The sequence below is a fragment of the Dunckerocampus dactyliophorus genome, chromosome 16 (assembly GCF_027744805.1).
Source record: "Dunckerocampus dactyliophorus isolate RoL2022-P2 chromosome 16, RoL_Ddac_1.1, whole genome shotgun sequence".
NCBI lineage: Eukaryota > Metazoa > Chordata > Actinopteri > Syngnathiformes > Syngnathidae > Dunckerocampus > Dunckerocampus dactyliophorus.
In genome coordinates, this window is record NC_072834.1 from 11,492,749 (window position 1) to 11,518,690 (window position 25,942).

The window sequence follows — 25,942 nt, forward strand, 5'->3', positions numbered from 1 at the left end:
TTATTGCACAGGTGTGCCTTTGGCTGGCCACATTCTGGAGTGGCCTTTTGTTGTGGCCAGCCAAATGCACACCTGTCTTATCAATATGCATAATACATGATTATTGCACAGGTGTGCCTTTGGCTGGCCACATTCTGGAGTGGCCTTTTGTTGTGGCCAGCCAAAGGCACACCTGTGTGATCAAAATGCATAACACATGATTATTGCACAGGTGTGCCTTTTGCTGGCCACATTCTGGAGTGGCCTTTTGTTGTGGCCAGCCAAAGGCACACCTGTCTTATCAAAATGCATAATACATGATTAATGCACAGGTGTGCCTTTGGCTTCTCCTTTGCCAAGATAATCCATCCACCTCACAAGTGTGGCACATGAAAATGCTGATTCGACAGCATGATTATCGAAAAGGTGTACCTGAGGCTGGCCACAACAAAAGGCCACTCCAAACTGTGCTGTGTTGTACTGATTGATTGATAAACGTGCACATCTTGATGATCAACATCAGCATCTTGATAACACAGCATGATTATTGCACATGTGTGCCTGAGGCTGGCCACCCTAAAAGGCTACCGCAAAATGGTCAGTTTTATCAATCAATCAATGCAAAACTGCACATTTTAATGTGGCCAGCCCATGACACACCTGTTGGCAAATCATGCTGCTAGTGTAACGGAGGCCAGCTAGTATGAAAGTACGTTGGTAAACCTCACTCCAAGAGTGGATTGCGCTGGATATCAAATTGACAGCTCGGGCTTTTAGCTCGATGCCTAACGCTCTCAACACTCATTTGGTGGACTGTGGTTTGAGTCCCGGGGGTGTGCAGAGGCAGACCAGACAGGTTACACTTGTACTTACTGATGATGCCCTGGGATAAGTGTCATATGGTGGTGGGGGACTGTCCTGTTTGCTCATGGAGGACATGTCCATGTCCTCATGGTCACTCTCACTCCAATAATCTGTTCAGGAACAAACACAGCAGAATCAAACGCAACTTTTAAAAGGCAGTTAATATGACACAAACTGTTCTTGCACAGATACCAGTTGTGCCTCTGAAATGCAGTTTAGCTCAGAATTAGCACCACTGTAGGTGTGATTTAGAGGTCTACTTTGAGTGTGCAGATGCGAGAATGCCCTGTGAAGTTCTCTGGAGGCGTTATGCGTCATTTCATTTTCCATGATATAAGACCCCCCTCCCAATACATCAAATGACAGACCAGTTCTCACCCACACACCACCATCGCTCAGTTCCTACACAGTTTCCTCAAAATAGAACCATGAAGAAGTTGATTTCTGGCCCATTTGGGATAATGTGACGTCCCGCACTCTTAAAATGAGCATTTTGTACTCAGCTTGTATCAAATTACTAAGAAAAGGTGCTAAAAAAGTGCTTCCATGTTTCCAGCTCGATATCCTTCGTGAGTCAGATCCTTCCAACTTTGACAGTGAGATGTGAGTGGGAGATGGTGCTAATTACGTCTCACGTTGGGGAACGGAAAGCTGCACTGAAACACACAACTGTTTAAAAAGTAAATGCTAGCGAGTAAAAAAAAACAAACACACAAGACGTCTTTCTATTCTATGATTCACATAACTTGTGTCCAGTTGAAAGATGGCGTACATCCCTCACCCCCCATTTCAGCAACTAATCTATTACTTACAGTAAGGGACAATACTATATAAATAAAAGCTGCATGTAATTTAGAGTAGTTCGTGTACAGCTTGGAAAGCAGTATAGCTTTACTGTCACATCAAAAGTCATCACAAAAGTCATGACCAACAGTCAACTAAAATGACATTTTCGCTTAGTATCAACGCGCGACAACAATTTGGAAAGCTGCACATTTCTATGTGGCACAAATGTAAGCAACAAAAGTACAAAGTAAAGTGCAAAGATGAGAGGAGAATGTTATCTTGGGAGGGAGCTGCTGTGCATGGAATAATTTCGCATCAGCTTCCTCCTGCAGACCACGTACGATGTCTTGCCTACCCTCTCTAACCTCAACCAATGGTGCGGAGAAGATCCAACATGTCCCCTCTGTCCATCTCCAGCCAACCTGAAACACATTCTGGTTGTCTGCAAGACAAGCCTGTTACAAGGCCGCTACTCCTGGCGGCACAACCATGTCCTCGACTGCCTTGCAGCTACTCTGTAGACCAGACACACAAAGATCAATGCCCTGCCTCCTCCACCATTTCATTCAGCATCTGCAAGGGCGTTTATCCGCAGATGCAACACCAGCTGATGTCCACACAAGATCGGAGAGCCAGCTCGGAGGGGCACGTGACTAGTAGTTGGTGGCAGGTCTGAACAAAAGGCTCTGTTTTCCATCTGAGACTGCCACAACAAACGTCAGACTAGACTTTGTGCTCTGGTCCTCCACACTTCAGAGTTTACATCATTGAGCTCACTGTTCACGGAGAGCTGGCAGCCGATGTCGAAAAACATAGATGGAGAGCCAAGTCGTCTGCAGAGACTTCATAGGCAATTCTACCACCAGGCTGCTTAATGACTTGTGAATTTGAGTCCAAGCCCAACGCTAAACAATCAAAGCCCTCTCAGGAGCAGCAGAGGAAGCTAGTCGGTGGCTCTGGGTGAAGAGGCGAGACGTCTCCTCTGGACCCAAAGTAACATCTGGGCCACAGAAGGGTTGAAAGCAGATGGGATGCCAGGTGTTGCTGATGAGCTCTCTGGAGCTGTCGCGGGCCTACCATCGAAACACCAATGAGGAGGGCGCCCACCTGACGACCCCAATGAAGTTTGAAACCCACTCCTACCCATGACATCGCCATACATCACCACAGCTACGAGATGACTGTTGCATGCATCATTACCATTCATGCCCCAGGTATTTCTGTTCATTCAGAAGATTGTTCCATCTAGCTTTAAACAGAACTGTGAAATTATAAACTGGGCTCATTCAACACGTCTCCTGTTGCTTATTATTTTGCTGCAGCTACGCTAGCTGCGTGTGACTCCGGGTGATTTTTTCCTGAGTGTACTTATTCTAATACTTATGTCAACATGGCGCATTTACCGTCCAACCATACCCACCTTGGTCTCGTATTTTGTCCGGCTCGGAGTACCCTGCCACGGCCATGCTGAGACGACTCAACCACCTGTGGGACAAGTGGAGGTTGGGGACGGTAAGGACCACATTACAATGAAAGCACTGGGAAGTTTAAACAGCACAACTGTGTCAGGCTCATTAACTCACCGAGACATGTCGTCTACATTTTCTGCTGCAAAGTAGAAAGTCTTTATCTTCGGGTGGCAAGCCTTGAAAGCGCTGAAACAGAGCCAAACGTCTATTTCAAAATGGCAGCGCTAAAGAACAAGGCCATATAGAATACATTAGCATGTGAATACGATAGAAACCTGGCACGTAATCTCAGACACTTGCATTTGTCAAATCAAGTGGGCGTAACAGGAGGGCTCGATTATTATTGTGGTGTAAAATTGTACTGCATCACATTGAGAGCTGCTGTCAAACCTCAGTTTTCGTATGGCTCAGTTTTCACCAAAACTTTGCGTCACTTTTCGTACATACGTAACAAGTGTTTTTTTTTTTTAACTGAATGTGATTACTAAATAACCCACCATGGGGCCGAAGTTGTGAGTGCCAGCAATTTGATAAAGAAGGTGAGAAACGATATTGAATTCCATCTTGCCAGGATGTACGGGAAGTCTGCATCAACAATAAGTTATATCCATCCATCCATCCATCTTCTATGCCATTTTAATGCAAGTAGGCAACTTGTTCCATTGTTGTTCAAAATACAAAAAGAAAAATGTATTCTATCACAAAAGTGAAAAATCATGGAGTGCCCAAATTGTTTGTTAGCCAGCAGGCAGGAAAAAACTGAAAGAACAATAGCATTTGCATTTTGGGGTCGGGGGAAGCGTTTTTACTCTGCAAAATAATAATAATTTAATGCAAAAGAGAATATTAATTCCTCGTTATGTAGTTACTGATAGATTTGTACCAAATTCAATGGCTCTAAACACAAAACAAACATTTTTAGATAGTCTTCGCACAGTCCTGCTATCTACCCAATGAACAAACACCAATCAACCACAACATATCCCGCGTCTGCACTTGGCGGAGGTAACAAATGCAATGCAGTAAACTTTTTTAGCACCAACACTACAGCATTATGTCACCGAAAAAAGTTTATGTTTATTGAGTTACATTAGAGTGTGCAAGTGTACCTAATTACGTGGCCGCTGAGTATGTGTCAGGACAACAAATGGAAACCTCTAAACTGACTCACATTTTACATTTAAAAGTAATGGGGACTCAAATCCAAATCAAGAAAAGCACGACTCACTACTTTCTCCTGCATTCGGTGGCACGATCAATCTTAAACTCCGGAAGATTGACAAAGCCTTCTGCCTTCTCATCCTGTGGTGAAGAAAATGAAAAAGTGTCCCTTTAATATACGCACTTATAAAATGTTATTTCTTTAAAGCTTGCAGGGAAGGTCTTCCATTCACCTCCTCGTTCATGTACCAGTACAAACACGTGTCTTTCAGGATGAACCAATACTTCTTCCATTTCTGAGAAAAATAGGTTTTAGCGTCCTTCTTCTTCCACAGCCAGCCTTCGCAGTCACCCTGGCCCAAGTCCCTGCAGGAGATCCGTCGCTTGCTGATGGAGGCCATGGGGCTTCCACCTGCAGGGAAATACAACCGATAAGAGTGGTTAGAACTTTTAAAAAATTGGATGAGGGTGTGAGCTCTTACCTTTACTCTTCTTTGACCTGGACAGCAGCGAGGATCGCTCAAACACCTGCAAAGACAAACATAAGTGTCAACCCAACTGCTACACTTGTTTATCACACAGGCACCACAGGAGCGGTAGAAAGGGACTGACATGGTAGAGGGAGGCAGAGTCAGAGCTGGATGTAGACAGGGAGACTTCCATCTGGAGGGCCGGGATGAGCGTGTACTGGGTGGGGCTGCCTCCCCTCTCCACCTTTCTTCTACTGTGACTTAGGCTGCGTCCCAGCAAAAAGTCTCCCCCCGGGCCTTTGTCTTCACTGGTATAACGCAGCAGTGAATTTTCTGCAGAAGGTAGACAAAAGAAGACGCATGTTGTGAAATGAATGTTCACTTTCCACACAAAATGCATTCAGAATATTTAGCTGAGTGGATAAATAACGTGAACTGTTAAACTACCAGGTTTTTTTGATGTAAAGCATTAAAAAAATATTATCACCTGTACAAATCAATTAAAAAATATATGTTTGGCACACCCCAAAACTAATATGATGAAGCACCTTTTTATTTCAGTCAGGAGTCTATCAGTATGGCATACAGTATCTTTTACACAGTATATGGAAGACTGGCTGATTTGTCCTATCCTTCTATCTAATATTATTTAATCTAATAATATTTAATACGTTACTGCTTAGTCTTTATCTTGCATGAATTATACATTATACATTATACAATGTTTCTTTCAATGTGTTTCTTACTCCTGCATTTTTATTTATGTATTCATCTATCTATAAAGTTTTTACTTATTTTAATGCTATTTATTTTGCTATTTATATATCGTATATGTAATAAATGTTTTGGTGCTTCTATTTATTAATGTAATTATTATTTCATATTATTTTATTCATTGTTTTTATTGACGTGCGAGTTACTTTATATGGTTTTTTTTTCATCATGCATTTTTTGACTTTTTGTCTGGAATATACGATAATTCATATCCTCATATCGTATTAAATTTGGATATTCTTTTTTTCCCCCCTTTTTCCTGTCCTGCCAATGGGGCAAATAATATTGTTGATCTGCCTTACATGCTAAACAGATTTGCTCTGCCAGGGGAAAGTACTGTTACATCGTTTTTATTTGACTTTATTTGATGTTTCTTGTAATTGCATATTTGGAGCACAGAGCAGGAGGGGATAGAGAAGAAGAGAAAAGGAGACAGCGGGGGGAGTGCGAGGACACGAGGGGGGGACAATACAGAGAGAGACTACAACAACAGCAACAACAGTTGCAACAACAACAACGGCAACAACAATAACAGAACAACAAAAGAGGCAACCGGGCAGATGGGCACCAGGAGCCACACGGGTGGGCCAAGAGCCGCCCCCGCCAACAGGAAAGAGGCCCGCCCACGGGCAGGAGCACCAGCACCCTATGCCCCGCCAATCCCCACCTCCGCCAACCCCAGCGAGCAGGGCCCAGCCTTCCGCAGGCCACCCCACACCCCACCCATGACACGGGACCGCCCAGTCCAAGGTTGGAGGAGATATCACCCCCTGCTCCAAGAAGGCCAGCCCCTCATTGATCAAGGGGCCCTATGCACAGCGTGTGTTCTGCGTGTAGGGAGGGGGGCCCTGTCGTTATATTTTTCCTTACTTCAAGCTGCCATCTAGAAGGTGGAGACCAAAATGAGTCAATGGTTTGTTTCCATTGGGTCAGCAATAAAATACACTATGCTATTTTAATAAGTGTCAAGCAAATGTATGTTTGATGTAAGAAATCGCTGATCAGGTATGGGAAACCCTGATCTAAAGATTGCATTAATTCTCATCAGAAATTTTTTCATTTGTTTCAAAGGAATATTGTTGTCAGGCAAAGCTGGTAATAGCGTTTCTTGTCGATAAATATAACACTATCACTTTTTTCCCGAGAAGACAAAAGGGAAAAAAAGACGTCAGCATCGTCCCCAGAGGGAAACAAAGTTTGTCTTTGAGACTGAAATAAAGCACATCAGTCTCCTTGCCACCTTTTCTCTGACAAACTGTGAATATCATGTGAAAATATGTAACAGTTGCCGGAGCAACGGCGACACGGCGAGAGGAAGATAGCAAAAGAAGGGGAGGGCGGCAGTGATGGATGGTGAACATACGGAAAGGAGATGATATCCGGTGAGTTAGCGCATCTGACAGGCCAGCTCATGCTTCTGCTTTGAGATGTGAGAAGGGGTGAGGATATCAGGAGATCTCCTCCCACTCACATCAGCTCCCTGCTCCTATCTGTCACCCCCCCTCCCCCTTATTTTTCACACCCACCTCTCCTGCTCTCTCTCTTCAGCTTGGCCACATCCTCCTCCTCATCTCCCGCCCAGTTGTATTCCAGTGGCATGGAGATTGGCCGTAGTCTGTCTGGGGTCAAGAAACAAGGAAGATCAATACATTGTAGCAAAAACATAACGACATTTCCACTGCAGTCTTACTGTAGGTGGGCGTGCTCCCCCTGCGGACAGATGACACCTCTTGATTTTGGTCGTACTCATAGCAGTACAGTATAGAATCATCCTCCACCAGAGGGAATCGACGCCGACACTCCTGGTCCAGGTAGGAGTTTGGCGATTCGGAACGCTTAGTGGCATGGACATGGTCGGACTGAGGATCGTCGCTCTGCAGACTCCCTTTGTCATCTCTGCGGTGAATAGAAGCAGCACATCAGACCACAAATAAGCAATAATGGATGTTTAAACACAAAAAACATTTTAATATTTAAATGTTCAATACTGGAAAAAAGTACTTGCAATTTGTTTTCATATGTAAATTATATTACATATAAAAATGTTGTAAAAATGTCAATAATTCTAAATTTTACTCATATTTGGCGTCCTTCAGGAACTAATTAAAATACTGTACATGCAAATTCAACATTTCAAATATAGATGATTTTTGCGGCACTTTTTTACTTTGGTGGATTTTCAAAAGTTAAGTATAATATTCATTTAAAAAATTGTTTTAAATGCTAAGATGTATTTTATTATCATTATTATTCATTTTTACAAGGAAAAAAAGTAGCACAGACCTCTTTGAAAAACAAACAAACCTAAACAAGTCCATCCATCCATCCATTTTCTATACCGCTTCTTCCTCATTAGGGTCGCGGGGGCATGCTGGAGCCTATCCCAGCTGACTTCGGGCGACAGGCGGGGTACACCCTGGACTGGTCGCCAGCCAATCGCAGGGCACATATAGACAAATAACCATTCCCACTCACATTCATACCTATGGACAATTTAGAGTTGCCAATTAACCTCACCTGCATGTTTTTGGAATGTGGGAGGAAGCCGGAGTACCCGGAGAGAACCCACGCGCACACGGGGAGAACATGCAAACTCCACACAGAAATGCCCAGGGGAGAATCGAACCCAGGTCTTCCCGATCTCCAAGCTGTTACTGTGTTGGCCAACGTGCAAACCACTAGACCACCGTGCGGCCCCCTAAACAAGTCCAACTGGTTTAAAAAAGAAAAAAGGAAAAAAAGACCACACACAGCAAACTTTTTTTTTTTTTACCACAGCGCCCCCTGTTGAATCTGGTGGGTGACAACCCCAAATTGGCCCCAAAGCAGGCATAGCCATCCATCCATTTTCTATGCCGCTTATCCTCATTATCCTCACGGTCGCCAGCCAATCGCAGGGCACAATATAGACAAACAACCATTCACATCCACACACTCACATTCATACTTATGGACAATTTAGAGTCGCCAATTAACCGAACATGCATGAAACCAGAGTACCCGGAGAAAACCCACGCACGCACGGGGAGAACATGCAAACTCTACACAGCAGAGATTCGAACACAGGTCTTCCTGTTCTCCTGACTGTGTCACCATGTGGCCAGCTGGCATACCGTAAGAGGAAAAGTTAAATAGTCTATTCACACCGTTTTGATTTTTGCACCTAGCGGAGCTAATAAATAATAGTAAAGACAATATTTCCAAGTCAGTAACGATGTTGTGATGTTGTTATGATAAATATTTCCTCGTTATTGTTGTCTTCACTAATAGATGTAAGAAGTAATGGCAACATACTATGCAGAATGTATTTTGAACACTTACTAAAGCTACGAAATATTGTTCCTTACATGGTAAAGTTGTACATATTTCATATATTATACAATTTTAAGTCTAAGGCAGCCAGCAAGGCAATATGCTTTAATAGCAAACCTGCTTGAATTCATAAATCTCCGAAAGTTTTCCCAATGTGGTTATGCGTGTGAAAGAGTACGTGTTGACACCAAAAATGAGCAATTCATTCATCTGCACATTATTACCACACGTCACACACATGCACACTCAGCAAAAGGCTTTGTTTACTGCTCAAATGTCCCCCCCCACACACACACATGTATCACCTCCCTCGCTACTGGCATGCATGCCTGTCTCCTAGTGTCACCACTGACTCAACATAATTTCCATGTCCATATTCATCCATATTCATGGTCATGATGGAACATGTCGCCCGCTGCAGATGACTGATGTGTTGCTGAATTTATTTGCTTGCATTAACATATGCTACACTGTCAGAGAGATTGTCATTGAACAATATGTTGTGGTTGTAGTTTGGTAGTTGTTTGGTGTAGTAGCACTGCACTGTGAACTTGTGTGTTACTTTACCTGGGGGTGTACGGTTCTGCAGGAGGAGGGGGAATGTAGAGGTCCTGGAGGGCGCAGCTTCCTCTCCTGGATGGTGTGCTTAAAGTGCTGGTCGGTGTGGCAGCACTGCTGCTGGGGCTCTGAGGGAACAGTGGCTGTGTGTGAGTGAATGCATGTGTGTGTGTGTGAGTGTTAAAGGCAAGCAGAGAAGGGGGGGGTCACGGTTACATGGAGTGAGTGATTGAGAAGTTGAGGAGAAATGAGCATCACTCCATATTTTAAATACTAACTGGTGTGCACAACTCTGCTCAACCATTATAAGAATTATTTTGTGCCAGCATCCAGTCATGGAAAAAATGATTAGAGCACCCTCGTTTCTAGCTGTTGACAGAGATGGGAGCAAGTCGGTGTTTTTCAAGTCTCAAGTAAGTCCCAGGTCTTTAATCTCAAGTCTCAAGGCGAGAAAAGACAGGTCGGGTCAAGTCCGAAGTCGTAGGCTTGAAATGTTTGAGTCTTTACAAGACTTTTTACTTTATAAGCACTGCTGAGTGTCTCCAAAATAAAATGCCATTTTAACAATATCAAAATCCATTACGTTTGACAAATACAATGAATGCAATTTGAATTGTTTTACTATTAAAATAAAATAAGACCAGTGTGAGACAAGACCTAGTCACAGAAAAAGAGTGCTGACATAGCATTCAGGTTTTAGTCAGTGCACAGAAATGTAATGCACACATCTGTTGTTTGTGCTTAATCGCAATTGTGCCTGATTGGAAGTAAATAGGTGCGTTCAATGAGGCAGGTTCAAAGAGAAAATATGTTGTCTGGCTGGAAATTACAGAATAACAATCATGTTGGTTGAATACTTTGAATGGGGAGACTTTTTACTCAACACATTCACTCAAGTATTTTCAAGTCATCATACTAAAGTCAGAGTCAAGTCTTGAGTCATTGATGCCAAAGTCCAAGTTAAGTTGCACGTCTTTGATGATACTGTCAAGTCGACTCCAAAGTAATCCAAATTAGTCCACAACTCTGGCTATTGATGTAAGAACTTAGGTGATTTGGATAATTATCAAGAAAACCATGGAAATTGCCAGATATCAGCTCTTAAATTAAATTCTTATGAGCTATTTTTGTTTTCATTGTCATATTTTACAAACAAATGTACCTTTAGTTGTACCAGGCATTAACATGAACAAGAAACTGAAGAAACAAGGTAGTCTAATATTTTTTTTCCGTGACTGTATATTAGTTTTTTGAATTGTAGACAATTTTTTTTGCTGTTTTGTTTTGTGCAGCGCAATGACGTCGGTTCAATTGCAGCCTGTAAGGTAGTGGCATACGGCAGGCAATGCATTCAGCACTGACGACCTTGCAAACTTGCGGATTTTTACATTTGTAGCAATTTTTTTTTTCTCAGAAAATAAGTCGTTTTTTTCCTCACAGAAAAGACGTCTTATTCACCAAGTGAATTTCCCACTAGTATGATTCAATATTAATAAATTGTTGAGTATAATAAACCTGTTTCTGACTTTCTAAATACAATTTTTACCATTATCAGAGCCCTGTAGACATGAAATAACACCCCCATAGTCACCTTTACACTCCTATTATACTTTGTTTACAACACATTGCTCAACTGTAACGCGCAGGCTACGGGATCACGGCAGGGACACACGAGATGTCCGCTGCTTTAAACATAGAAAGCTACTGAGCTAATTAATTGACAGTTTATTCTAAACTTAAGAAAGGGTTTCAAATGTCATGTTGGACATGCCATGGCTGATTCCATGCAGTGTGAATGTCATGTAATGTAATATCATGTGTCATCAATCTAACGTTACTGACACATAGCGACCAGAATACTATATACAGTATAACTTGTCTTTCAATATTATTTGACTAATAGTCCATCATCAACTATGAAACAGCGATAATTAATTAATTTTCAAAGAGAGTGAGGGAGCGATGTTCGGAGCAAGCCGTGTGTCAAAAATAGACGTTTCCACGTCCAAACGCTCCAAGCAAATAAATGATCTAAAACCACAAACATACACTTCATAAACACGCATTTCTCTTGTGCACGTCTTTTTGAGGTTTTGGAGTATTTTTGGCATTTGCCTCCTTTGCCATTTGTTTTTGATCCTGCTGTGTTTATGATTTCAGCATTTTTCAGGTGCATGTGTGTTATGGTGTTTGTGTGTTTTTGATTAGGTTTAGAGTTGGGGTTAGGGTTTCCGCTGTTGGCCACCGTATAATTTAGTCTATTCCCAAGGCTCCCACATTGGGGATTGCCGTAGGGGGTACGTGAAGAAAAATTAAAAAGGCTTGACTACATTGGCACCGAACACGAGATTTACGCAATGCGCCCGAACGCCTTGTGAACAACCACAGGAGGCAGCACAGTGCAGAAGAAAGGTGACAGCATGAAGTTGTTAATTGTTGTGTGTGCATTAAATGAACAAATAAGTTTGATGATGACGTTGTGCATTAAAAGTGTTTAATCTTAAAGATTTTTCAAGATCATTTACATTTGTGTGCTAAATGTCTTCTTACGTGGTGCTGTGACTAATTAGTGTATTTTCTGAGCTGTATGAGCCTGTCAATAGTTTGCTTGACTGGATGCACTGACGTTGTTAGAAAGCCCCCAATTCTGCATGTGTAAGTAAATTTATGCTTTCATGAATAATGTGTCTTTCTCAGGCACTGCGGCCACTTTGTTCGGCAGTCCTTGAACACACCCCACGCTGCACAGACAGACGTGTATTTTCTATTCTTCCTTTCACCTCGTCCTTGTTCACAAATGTTAATGCTGTGCGTACATGCACAGAGGTGAGCTTTAATAATGTTAGCTCTGTGCTGCTTGTGCATTTTTGCTCGGTGCATAATCTCATGCTATGTGGGCTCAGTAATAAACCTCCTATTGAATTCATTTCTTTATTGATTTCTGTACGTTATGTGCCTTTTTTTTTATAATGATGACGCTTACGTGTAACATTAGTTGCACTGCACTGATTATTTCCATGCTGTTGCAGAACAAACCACAGCGAAAGAGCATAAAGTTCACCACATCTTACCACATCTTACCACAGCTGCCAGGAGATATCTTACCCCTCTAAAACCCTCTCCGTTTTAAATTCGTAGCTTATGTGTGCAGTTGAAAATAAATCAATAAGAGATTACTCTACTCTATCATAATCCTATCATACCATATGTTATCACGCTATAATATGGTAAAAAAAATGGAATGCAGTACAATCTTCACTAATATACCATATAGATCTAATTAAGGGACTCCAGTCTATCTACTGTATATGTAGGTTTTTTGTAGGTACCAAGCTGTGAAAATGCTGAAAAGAGTACAAAAGTGACAAGGTGCGATTATGTACTTTTTTTGTGTCAAAGCTTCCACAGCACTTGCTAATATTGGCAACAGGAATTAAAACATTGCAGTTTCTTTTTCTGCTTATCTGTCTTCCAAAATGGCAGCAGGGGAGCAGATGGGGTTTAAGTGGAGAAGGGAAACATGATGCAGAGGAACGTAGCGCTTTAGTGCCTTGAGGGGGTAGAATAGAAGCGCTTTCTCTGGTCTGGCCCTCAAAGAAAGACTGGACCACATTAACACACATATCACTCTTATTTGTACCCATTGTGGCTCTGGCACATATTGCTAATAATGTGTTTCGATAAAGTAGGACAACACAGACGCATTGTCAGTGCTGCAGAAACCTTCAACCAATCAGTGGTGTATTGTGCTACAGGCAGGTAGTGGAGGGAAGTCTACACAAGCAGGGCCGTTAACTGCTTGATACATGAACTTTTTGTCTATTTGTAAAAGTCGAGAAGGAGGAACAAGCTCAAATACACAGTATGTGGGGGATGAAAGTACTTCAGTAGTCATACTTGCAAAGCCAAAGGTTTCCACCGCATGTTCTTGAGCAGAGCAGGAGTGGAGGTGAGCGTGCTCTGTGGGCGTTTCTTCAGTGTCAGGGTGACACCTGCCGGGTCCCCACGCAGCAGATTAACCAAGTTCTTCAGCTGCCAGCCCACCTAGGAGACAATAATAGAAGGCTTTCCTCGATATATGACTAATACCACACAACTACGCATCTCATTTGATGTTATTATTAGGTCCAGTATCTCACAAATGTGAGTACACCCCTCACATTTCAGCAAATATTTTATTATATCTTGGAATATAGATAAGAAACTTGAACAGAACTGAACATAGTAGTCAGTGTACCGCTTGTATAGCAGCATAGATGTACTATTCATTGAAAATGCGTCAACACACAAGCATTACTGTCTAAGTAGCTGGCAACACAAGTATTTGCTTTACATTTGAATCAATGTGAGCTTTGCCATTTTAAGAATTAATAGGAGGGGGGTCAAAAAATCTCATGTCACAAGATCTTGCGGAATAAAAAAGAAGAAGAAAAAAGTAGTCTCGTGGGCACTAGGTCTGGGATGGCAATAAATTCATGAATTAATCACACAATAAATGAAGATGAACTCAATAATTGTGCATGCATGAGCCCCTTTGTCAACCATACAGTGTCTTTGTCTCGGTGGGTGGAGGCAGGGCCGGTAGCACACACACTGAGTGCAGAAGAGTGTAACATAGTACAACATACTTCTCGAAACTTTATTTTACATTGACGTTAATCAGGGTTTTACTTGGCATGCGGTGTGGTGATTATTGTGATATTAGACATGGATCATGATGAGCCTTAAATGCAACACTGGAGGCCACGGAGCAGCTTACACGCCTCCCATGACATCGTTGTGAAGGCTCTGTCAAGATGTGCTAAACCCCGAGGTTAAGAGCAGCTGCACGCCATGTAAACAGACTTTAACCCACTTTGATGATGTTTGGTGTTAAAAAACAATCCTGCCCAGAGAAATTCGGCTTCCTGGTGTGCCAAGCGTGCCAGCTCCAGTTTAGGGTGAAATATCACAACTGCATTCTTCAGACATTGTGCGCATTGGGTCTGTTGTGTATTTCCAGCAGCCTGGGAAAGTGTGTGCTTTTCAGGCACTAACCAAGCAATTACTTTGTCACTTTCCGAGTCATTTTTCATCTTGACAGTCACTGCAGAGAAGTCCTCACACTGAACGAGTGTTAAAGAGACAGGTACAGAACACCAAGCCTGCATCAATATTTTGCTGAGGTTGCCCATAACATCAATTGTCCTAATTTTGATTGTTTCCTGTCCTATTTTGCCGAAGAAATGATGCGTATGAAACAATGTCACGTAATTCCCATTGTGCTACAATTTACATCAGCATGTTTGAAGCCATTTGTGCGCCACCCATCATCACCGCCTAAATTCACGCCGCCCTCATTTTTGTTAAGCACAGACGAATATTTGACAGCGTTATATCCTGTGATCACAATTTTTCAAAGTTAAACATGAGGCACTTTGGAGGATTATTCCTTTTTAGTTTGTCTCGTGGATGAACAAAGATTGACGCAACTCCTTTGTGCCTGAAGGCATGTCTGATTTACAAAAACAAATACACACGAAAGTGTTGTTGTTTCTTGCTGCTGCATGTTTCCTGCTTGTTTTCATGACACTGTATGTTAAGTATTGTATCTATACATTTCCTTGAAATGTGTTTTTATGTGACTTTATGCAGGCAAAACACCAGAAACAATTATTGGTATAATGCAGTGCAGTTCTACACTATTGCAAACCACAAAAATAAGCATATTGTTAAATGAATACCTCTCTGACAGATTGGTGTGAAAAAGTGTCCCCGTTTTCTTTTCTTTTTTTTGCACGTTTGTCACACTTAAATGTTTGAGATCATCAAACAAATTTAAATATTAGTCAATGACAACACAGACGAAAACAAAATGCTGTTTTTAAATGAAACTTTTTATTATTAAGGGAGGAAAATAAATCCCAACCTACATGGTCCTGTGTGAAAAAGTGATTGTGTGAAAGTGATTGAACTTGGGACTCACAGGAGTCCCAAGTTCAAGTTAAGGTCAGTGCTCATGACTCCACCATAAGAAAGACACTGGCCAAAAACGGCCTTTGGACCTTTGGGACAATACTCTGTGGTCTGACAAGACAAAAGTTGAACTTTCTGGAAGGTGTGTGTCCCATTACATCTGGCGTAAAAGTAACGCCGCATTTCAGAAAAGAACATCATACCAATAGTAAAATACGGTGGTGGTAGTGTGATGGTCTAGGGCTGTTTTGCTGCTTCAGGACCTAGAAGACTTGCTGTGATACATGGAACCATGAATTCTGCTGTCTACCAAAAAATCCTGAAGGAGAATGTCCGGCCACATCAGCAAGTCCACCTCTGAATGTCTGAAGAAAAACAAAATGAAGCCTGTGGAGTGGCCTAGTCAAAGTCCTGGCCTGAATCCTACCAAGATGCTGTGGCATGACCTTAAAAAGGCGGTCCATGCTCAAAAATCCTCCAATGTGGCTGAATTACAACAAATCTGCAAAGATGAGCTGTAAGAAGCTCATTGCAAGTCGTTGCTGCTAAAGGTGGCCCAACCAGATATAGGTTTAGGGGGCAATCACTTTTTCACACAGTGCCATGTCGGTTTGGATTTTTTTTCCCCTTAAAAAGAAAAAAGTTTAATTTAAACTGCATTTTGTGTTCAGTTGTGTTGTCAGATCAGACACTTTTTCACACCAGTATAAATGAGCATTATTATCGCCATTTTTGTCAAAGACAACAAAAGACTTAATTAAAAAGTACTCGTTAGAGCCTAGAAAAAAACAACACTCCATAATTTCCACTTTAGTGACATTCCACAGAGAGCAAGCGCCTGAACCAACACTTTGGTATAGTCATTAAGCATCTTCACTGATGGCTGAATTGACACACAATACCTATTCGAGAGATTTTTACAATGTGAAGCACACAGCTTCACCTTTTGAGAAGCTTCTAAACACACACACACAAAAATACTATTCAGCAATCATAAATATAAATCATGGCTCACATTCGGCTTCCATGGCTGAACAACCATGATGGATGTTACTAATTACACCTGCATGGTCCTGCTTTGACTAGGAATAACTGCCATGAATAAGGCTGGCTGCTGTGAGCTTGTTTTTGTTGTTGTTCTTGTACTCCAAAAGGAGCGAGCACCTCTTTCCTACTGCTTCATCAGCACATGAAAAGGGTCTTGACAACAAAAATTCAACCCCTGTTTTCCGCTGCATTGAGTGGGTGAAACCTGACTCGAGCTGCATAATTAGCTTATATTTTGCTGTTGTACACATGCACACACACATAGCAATTATTTTAGAAAATGTTTCTTATATAAATAGTGCATTCTAAGGAGTTTGGTTTGTGCATTTCTAGCCTAACCTGAAGCGAACACAAAACGGGGAAATAGGGAACAGGGAGAATGACTTTTGTAATCTTGCTTGTTAAGTAGCACTCATGTAATCAGTGTGGTGTATCACAAATGTAATGCTTGCTTTATGTCACTGAATTTAGTATTGTATCAGCTCTCATTATATGGAAAGGTGTACCTAATGAATTGTCTGTTTTTTTTAATTACCAATAAAACTTACATTTAAAAGAGCACAGTATTTTTTCTAATAAAAAAAAGTTAGTGTTTTATTAAACTAAAAAAAACACAAAAATAAATAAATAAATTTGACATTGTATGCAATTTAAAAAATGCGCTTTGCCCCTCATTAGATTGGCATGTGTACGTTTGTGTTATGTATGTTTCTGAGCTGACAAAAACAGGGTTCATTTTTGTAAAAGACATCGCGCAAATAAAGCCTTTTTGTTTGATGAAATCCAGTCGAAATAAAAATGTATTTTCATGTTAAAAACGTAATGTATGTGTATATTTCTTTCTTACGGTTTAAAAATTAAAGCCTTTCAATAGCTAGCGTTAGTCTGTTCGCCTCATGAATTGTCTGCTTTTCAACTGCCAGTAAAAAAAAATGAAATCATTTGATTTGATTTTAAAAAGTAACCCCTTTATGTGAAGAAAAATGCAATCGTTTTTTTTGTTTGTAATAAAAAAGGGGTTATTGGTTATTAATGCTCATTAGATAATCTAGCGTACCTCATGAATTGTCTGTTTTTAAATTGCCACTTGAAAAAAAAAAAATAATTGCATTTTTTTTGTGTTTGAAGAAAAATGAAATAAATGTTGTTTACAATAAAAGAAAAGGCATTATTGGCTATTGCCCCTCATTAAATAGTTTGATGTCGCTCATGAATTGTCTGTTTTTGAATTTCACTTCATTCATTCATTGGTTTTCTATGCCGCTTGTCCTCACTAGGGTCGCAGGGGTATGCTGGAGCCTATCCCACCTGACTTCGGCCGACAAACGGGGTACACCGTGGACCCCCTTAAATGAAGAAAAACACAATACATTTTTTTTGTTTACAACAAAAGAGGGAGTTACTGTATTGGTTATTGGTCTTAATTGCGTAGATTGGCAGGTGTACCTAATGAATAGTCTAGTGAGTGAGGATGTACACGTATTATTACAGATTACCACTTTGTTTGTGTGCAAGATAGACATAATGCAGCCAAAACACACGGGCTTCTTAAATTGTCAAAAACGTGCAATCAAACTAAAAGTCTTACCACTGTCTGATGATTGACCTGAATTACTTCATCTCCAGCATGGATTTTCTTACAGCGGTCAGCTGGAGACTATAAAGACAAATAGAGACATCACTTACAACCATCTTTTCCTCCTACGTACAAGTTGTGTAGCAAACGCTACCAAAAGGGGCTTGCACTTACTCCCTCAGTTGTGCCCGTGATGACATGCAATCCATCGTATGTTGACTTGATATACATGCCCTGTGGTAAAATGGGGGAAAACAAAGTTGACATGTGTAGATGAATGGCGTAACAACCCATACTTTGATCATATCTGAGTAGACTTTATTTGCTTGCAGAGCAAAATGTTGTATGTCAAAAGGTTTCACGGTTGTCCAAGGAGGTCAGGCAGATATCAAATAGTTTACATGTCCTGTTGGATCAAACATGGAGGATTATTCGTCTTGCTGGAGAAACAGATAAAACTGCTTTCACGAAAAGGGGTCAGAGGTGCATGACAAACACCAAAAACACACACACACAGACGTGCATGAGTGCACGTGAACGCTCTCACAGCAAAACAGCATCAGCATGCTTGTCTTGAAGATGACTGTAAGAGGTTTATTTTTAGGCCACTGGGCCCAGTGTTCTGTGAACGGATGAGAGAACTTGCATGGGCCCTTGCTAGTATTCGTGTGGCGGGGGGGTGGGCGGGGGCTGTCGTCGTGGCCCCAAGCTGGGACAACCGTGCCGCAGTGTGGGTCAGTGCCAAAGATGCCATCCCACTAAGTCTTGATGGTTCTACTGTACTGTGTATTCTTGGCGACATAACCCAGTTTTCTATGTTGAAAAACGTTTATTTTCCCCGATATTAACATGGCCGACGATTCTTATCATATGTCAGCCGACTCATATGCCCGCTAGCTCAGCAAAACCTAGTTTTGGGACGACTGTGAGGTCAGCGCGGCAGCGCAGTGCTCACAGCCTCGCTGGGAAAATGTGAAGTCATGCCACATCCGATATTTAAAGTGCCATCTTAAAAATGGAGCAGCGACCCGTCTTTCCAGAAACATTGTCCCAATTACTCTGAATAAGTAGATGGAAATGAGGAACACAGGTTCTGGTGTGATTCTGCATTATTCAATGACATTTCTGCTAGAAATTATATGCTGGTTATCTATAATATGGAAAGGAAATGTACAATAAGTATATAGAAATTATTTTTAGTAGTATAAAAAGTAAAATATGTATGTCTGTCTGTCTTTTCTGAGTTTCCCCTCATTTTTTGAAGCTGTGGTGGTGGGCTGCATGGGAGGGCGGATTGCTGCCGCTGTGTCGTGCTGCTGCCGTGTATGCAATTTTTTTTTTCATGATGACAAATAAGAATTTTTTATGAGTTATTTATTTATTTAACTTGTATCAATAACCAGCAGAACATGAACCGACAATACAAGAAAAAACTATGCAATATATTACTTTAAATTGTTGTCAAGTTTAAAAAAAAAACAACAACTCATTTTTAAGGTGTGGCGTTTTTTATTTTGTCGCGGCGGTGCGCCACAATCAGTTACATGTAGCGGAAACCCCGCTTTTGTCCATATTGCGCATGGGTTCCCATCTAAGGGTGAAAGAAAACATTAAATTGAATATCCAGTCGTCCCTCGCTTATTGCGGTTAATTGGTTCCAGACCTGACCGTGATAAGTGAGTTTCCTTTGAAGTACAATTCAATATTAATAAACAAAATATTTTCGTAGTTAGAGCATATAAAGAAACCTGTTTATGACTTTCTAAATACAGTTTTTAACATTATTAGAGCCCTTAAGGCATGAAATAACACCCCTATAGTCACCTTTACGCTCCTATTATCCTTTGCTTGCAACATATTACTAGTTCGCCTCTCCAATTTACTTATTGTAAACTTAAAGCGTTTCAAAAGGCGTGGGGAAGAAGGACAAAGAAGCCAAGAACTTTTTTCACTCTATTATGTTGGACATGCCATGGCTAACTCCATGCATGTCATGTCTCATAAATCTAACATTAATGACACCTAGTGACCGGACTACATATAAATTTGGACTAATAATATGCTATAGTCAAGACAGCAATCATTTATTAATTACTTTTTGCAAAACCATGATAAAATGAGGGAGCGATATTCGAACCGCGATATAGCGAGAGACGACTGAATGACATTTTCTGAAAGTGTGCGTGTGTGTGTGTGTGTATCTGTAGACCAGGTTTTGTCACCCTTTAGCATCAAAAGAGCCATTTTGCCTCCTCTTCCAGTAAAAAAAAAAAAAAAATCAAAAGCTTATAAACTTTGAAAACATTTTTAGTCTTTTTGAAATGTTACCTGTTACAACAGGAAAATTCAACAAAAAGACATGCAATGAGCATGTGTAGGCCTACTCTGATATCATTTAAACACTGAACTCTGTAAGCCTATTCGGATGGTTCCCATATTTGTTTAAAATTAAAACAGAACGTAGCCAACGTTAACATAAAAAAGCTCATCCGATTTCACATTTCAGCATGTTGTTGAGTGTTGTTCGCTCAATAGCATTTACGCCTGTGATGAATTGTCATCAGTGACCATTCTACAGTATTGGTTCTGTCCTTGACCGTCTTTGCAGAGAGAGGCAATCTTTCATTTTCTCAGTCAGCACTTGTTTATTTATTAATTGGGAGAATAGATCATGTTTTTTTTTTGTGAACGATTCTTTCATGTATTCTCCATCTGTGGACAGCTTCCCCTTCCTTCCCATCTCAACTTGGCCATTTTCCCTCTAAATCTGGCAACTTTCCAAACGTGGTGATTTATTTTCCCAAAAGCGACTGGCAATAAATGTTGGGACTGGTAGTTGGAGACTTAGTGAAAGCACTGGTTTTTGGTAGACTAAGTGAAAGCTCGTATTGTTCTGCGGTTGCTGCAGAGAGGTCCGCCCCACCACACAGCAGTCACAAGTGGTCAATGCCCAGTCACCTCTGCCCCTCCCAAAGTGACCACGTCAGAGATTAGTGTGGGCTCCAAACACATAACTACAGCGCACTTCTCGTCATAAAACATATTGCTATGCTGTAGTTAATTACATTGTTACACCCTAGCCCCCTTCCCTTGCTCATCCAATCAGCAGTCAGAACATAGTTTAGATGCATTCACAAACTTGCGGTGAGTCGGATATTTCACATTCTTTTTGACAATGCATACTTCTCCTATGTCGGCAAAGGGAGCCGCAACAAGGAGGCTGAAGAGCCACATGCGGCTCCGGGGCCGGGGGTTGCCAACCACTGCTGTTTACAGTGTATGTAGCGAGATAAACATGTTTTCTTAGAGATGGAAGAAGGAAATGTACTTCGGTTAGTGATTGGGCCTTTTTGGCTGTATGTGTTGTTGCATGCTGGAAGATCATTTACACATGCCGTTCTGGAGTCAAACACAACTCAATATGCTGTCAAGTGTCATGCTGTGGCACTGTGTGTTATTAGAAATGATTGAGCTTCATAAATAGGTTTGTACTGTACTTGTTTCAGTTGCTTTCTCCTGTGTTTACTTCGTCAAACCTGGAAAAAAGAGTCTTGATGTTGTAGAATACTGAGCCACAGTCTTTTGTGTGCAAAATACAAGAGTACAAGAGTTTCTATACTGTATTCGTAAAAGCTCAAGTACAATACTGTTTATATTGTATTGAATACAATAGTATTCCCAATGCAGTGGAACTCTATCAAAACATTTCCCCCATCAAACCTTAATTAAGTGTTAGTAAATTGCCACAATACAAGCACCTTGTACAGGCTATTCAACCAAGTTATTCAGGGGCCACATTTTCAGGAGGGTGGCGGGGCCTCTGCCTTTGCTATTAATCTTATTTTGTATATAATGTTAATGCAAAGCTCTGATGTGCATAAAACATGTTTAATACAGGGCTACATACATTTGTTATCAATTAAAACAAAAACAATATATTTTTTAAATTCTCTGTACCAGTGATTCTCAACTTGTTTTCAGTGGGTCAACAATCTTAATCTTGCGCTTTTATTCTGAAGGGGATTTTTTTATGCAGCCGTGTCGTCATGAAATACTTCTATAGGTGGGAACGAAGCTCTGTAGTGCTATTTGAAACTCGCTGTCATAGAAGAAGACAGCGCGTATATGGGATTTTCAATGTACATTAGCATTGAGGTAGCGCATTTTTTTTGTATGCATTTTTCTTTTATGTTGAATGTCACAGAGATTGATTTTGTATCTTACGTAAGTTATAATTGACGTGCCTTATTTGTGTATGTTAAGTTTTACAGTGCATGAAAGTCAAGGCGCTGAAATGGAACTCAACTGGAGTCTTGACTGAGAACCTGTTACCTGCTGAGCTTCCTAGTGGAGAAAACGGGAGGAGAACAGAAAAGCTTTAGACGCTTTTTATTGAAATAATTTGGAGTGTGTGGATAAAACATAATGCTCCTGAATACTCATTATTCATGTTTAACGATGACACATTGTGATTTTGCCTCACCTCCGATTTAAGCTGAATTGTCTTTTCATTAAATATGAGATATTTGAGAAATATGGGATGAAAAATGTCTGTAATTTGGGTCGCAGCTTGTCATTAAGGGGTGATGGTGTGTCCTACAGCCAAACCAGTTGAGAACCACTGCTCTACCTCACAGGACCACTCTGGCATTGTCATGGGCCTACTACAAAAATGTTTGTCAAAGATCCTCTATATGCCAGGATCATCATTCTGGGTAAAGCATTTTCTTCCAGAAAATTTGGGTTGTGAACTTACCAGCCCCTCAGTGGATTTGATGTTGGCCAGTTGCACCACCTCCAGATGTGCAGCCTGTGACACCATGGGATCCGAGGACAGAGAAATAATGTGGTCGCACACGTCAGATAGAGTTTTACACTGTGGGAGGACAAAGTGAGGTTCAAGCAATTACCTTAGCGCGTGTGTGGGATACTTGTACTGTATTTACATCTGCATGTGTCAAATGAACTCACCACATGCAGGATTTTGTTCTCCGTTTCATATACAGAGCAATCCTGAGGGAACATTAAGAGAGCAGCAGTATTACCACCAGAGAATGTGTCCAAATGGAGTTATTATTGGCATTTTTGGCTGTAGGAGGATATAAGCAAAAAAGCAAGCAGCTTGGCACCTCTAACCTCCAACACTCCCACACAGACATGCACCAACACAAAACAAATGAATCACCACTAGTGCGGGGGCATTTCTCTCCCAGTTTCTCACTTATTCTCAGCAAGATCCTCCATTTAATCAGCATCCTTAAACTATTAAGAAAGTGATTAGCTCATGATCTCTCAGTACTTGGGGGACCTATGGTGGGACCAGCCAGGACAACCCTCATGTTGTTAGCTAGCATCAGTTCTAAAGTTCCTGTGTGGACACTCAAACGACCACGTAATGGTTGTGTGGTTGTGTTTAACGCTGTGACAGTCTGTGAATGCTGTATTCAGACCCGTGACACAAAGTAATAAAGTTAGACCAACAGGCATCGTCAGACTAGACGATGAGGGAATGCATGGCATGTTTGGCATGTTTGTGTCACAATTAAATGTTTCAAATCATCAAACAAATTGAAATATTAGTCAATGACAAAACAACTGAACGCAAAATGCTGTTTTTAAATGAAACTTTTTATTAAGGGAGTCTGCGGGGTCTTTTGCGACCTCTTGGATGAGGCGTCACTGCGCTCTTGGGGTAATTTTGGTTCACCGGCCACTCCTGGGAAGGTTCACCACTGTTCCATGTTTTCGTCATTTGTGGATAATGGCTCTCACTCTGGTTTGATGAAGTCCCAAAGCTTTAGAAATAGCTTTATAACGTTTTCCAGACTGATAGATCTCAATTAATCTCACTTAAATTATGTTGAAAGGGAGGCAATCACTTTTTCACACAGGTCCAAGTAGGTCTGGATTTTTTTTTCCTCCCTTAATAATAAAAAGTTTCATTTAAAGACTGCCTTCTGTGTTCAGTTGTGTTGTCTTTGACTAATATTTCAATTTGTTTGATGATCTGAAACATTTAAGTGTGACAAACACGCCAAAAAAATAAGAAATCAGAAAGGGGGCAAACACTTTTTCACACCACCGTATATATTGGTGCCATTACTATTATACTCTTGTGTAGGGAGGTGTCACAAACACACAAAAGGTAAAAACATTTTGCAGACAATGATGACTGTACCTGCTGTACAATTGTAGTGAGCTCAAGACACAGCTGGATCACGTTGTTTCTGGTCACACCATAATCAGCCACTGAAGCAAATGGGGACCTGGAGAAGAAAGAACACCTGCAATTAACCATTAGTTTGTCCCCCCCTTTGAGACAGCATTTGTATTTTGATGTTACCACATGTGGAACTATTAATATCTCACCTGTCTAGCCATGCCAGAAGGCTTTTGGCAGCAGCGATGAGATCCACCACAGAGGTAAGGAAGTCGTTAGGTAGCTTGCGGGTTGCTCGGCCATCGTAATGGCCGCTGCGCCGCCTGCCTGTGATGAAGTTCTGCAGGTTCTTGGCTGACGCGTTCAGCTTATGAGAAAGAGTCTTCAGATTCTCTGTTTCCAGTCCGTAATTCTAGAGAGCAGAGATAACTGTTTGATCAGCTTGAGACTGCAAAGCAACACTCGTGAAGCCTGAGATGAAGATTTTGGGCAACATGTGGTTGAAGATGCTGCTTGTGAGGGCCCATTCCTTGTTACCACACTGTACCTACAGGCCGCAGGGAGTCTGTTGCACCCACTTGGATGAGTGCAGCACAGCAGGAGGGCCACTAATCATATCCAATACAGCAGTGCCTGAGAGACTTAAAAGTAAATCCCAGTTATGTAAGAAGCTTTGCAGCTGAAGCAAGGCCCCTGTGCAGGGATGGAGGATGAGGGGGTTTTACATTCAGATTGCATCTGCGACCTCAGTCCACTAAATCTGCATTCTGTCTCTTGGGGGAGTGGCGGGGGGCACATAGAGCCATCTTCACCTCTCTTCCACTTCGGTCTAAACTCCTCATTAGTCTATTGACTATCATATCACCTTTAAAGCATTTAAAGGTCCCTTATTATGCACAACTGGCTTTTTAATGATGTACTAAGAATAATATGCGTCTCTGCATCCTGTTTGTGAGCACCGAACGTGAGAAAAATCTATCATCTCCCCTTGTTTGCTCCAGAGAACACTTTTTAAGTAACAGGTTTTTATGACATCATAAACAAAATCCTTCCTTTCTCATGGACATGGCATGGACATTCGCTACACCTCCTAAAATAAAGGCTAAGTAAGTTTGATCATTTAGTTATTCTTCAGAAAAGGGGCTAAAGTAGCATGATGTTGCTGTTATATTGTGAATGTAATGTTAGCACTGTAGCTAACACAGCTATGCTAGTGTCCTCCTGTCCCCCTCCTTAATGTTACGTTGTCGTATGTGATATACGGCATCTCTTACAGTATGTATGCTAGAGTGTATACAAAACAAGTGGATAAAATGCACGCTAGCGCTTCTGGGAGCCACACACTCACAAACACAGCTCATTAGCATTAAAGCTACAGACACACTACAGTAAATGGCATGTTTTCACGAGGGCTACAGTTAGGCATTTAGCAGTGATGTTAGAGGCATGCACTGTGATATTTTCTTTGAATTATACAGTATTCTAAGGAAAATCTGTGGTGAAATTACGTGAGTGTGTTTCTCTTGGACACTTTGTGCTTGTGTGCTCCCTCGCATGCATCAGAAAGGTCAGGGCCTGCAGTTCTGGCCATGGAAATGGGGGCTTGGAGCTGAATTCATGTTTCCATTTGCATACTTCAGCTGCACAATCAGTCATGCAGTTATGCAGTCTAATACAAACAATAAAACCAATTGTGTTAAGACTGAGTGGAACATTGTTTGGATTCTGTTCATTAAAGCAGTGCTAAGGAAAAGTTCTTTCTTTTATGTACTAGTATGTTCTTTTCCACACGGGCTCCTCCCCCCCCCCCGACAGCTGGGAAGTATAATTT

The 25,942-nt window shown here is 41.3% G+C and overlaps 1 protein-coding gene across 4 annotated transcripts in view; it reads right to left on the minus strand.

The window, feature by feature from the left end:
* Positions 1-25,942, minus strand: part of LOC129168941 (connector enhancer of kinase suppressor of ras 2-like) — a 39,911-nt gene that overhangs the window by 5,589 nt on the left and 8,380 nt on the right. Inside the window, exons 3-19 of one of the 4 annotated variants that reach the window (XM_054754804.1) lie at positions 24,321-24,523; positions 24,130-24,217; positions 22,923-22,964; positions 22,708-22,827; positions 18,126-18,185; positions 17,964-18,032; positions 13,271-13,417; positions 9,383-9,501; positions 7,194-7,399; positions 7,030-7,122; positions 4,872-5,062; positions 4,742-4,787; positions 4,493-4,671; positions 4,327-4,400; positions 3,213-3,284; positions 3,050-3,114; positions 853-953 (exon numbers count right to left, since the gene is read on the minus strand). In XM_054754804.1, the coding sequence (XP_054610779.1) occupies positions 853-953; positions 3,050-3,114; positions 3,213-3,284; positions 4,327-4,400; positions 4,493-4,671; positions 4,742-4,787; positions 4,872-5,062; positions 7,030-7,122; positions 7,194-7,399; positions 9,383-9,501; positions 13,271-13,417; positions 17,964-18,032; positions 18,126-18,185; positions 22,708-22,827; positions 22,923-22,964; positions 24,130-24,217; positions 24,321-24,523 (1,875 nt within the window). Of the gene's footprint in view, positions 1-852; positions 954-3,049; positions 3,115-3,212; positions 3,285-4,326; positions 4,401-4,492; positions 4,672-4,741; positions 4,788-4,871; positions 5,063-7,029; positions 7,123-7,193; positions 7,400-9,382; positions 9,517-13,270; positions 13,418-17,963; positions 18,033-18,125; positions 18,186-22,707; positions 22,828-22,922; positions 22,965-24,129; positions 24,236-24,320; positions 24,524-25,942 lie in introns of all 4 variants that reach the window. The other 3 variants (XM_054754803.1, XM_054754802.1, XM_054754801.1) reach the window with 3 other exon arrangements.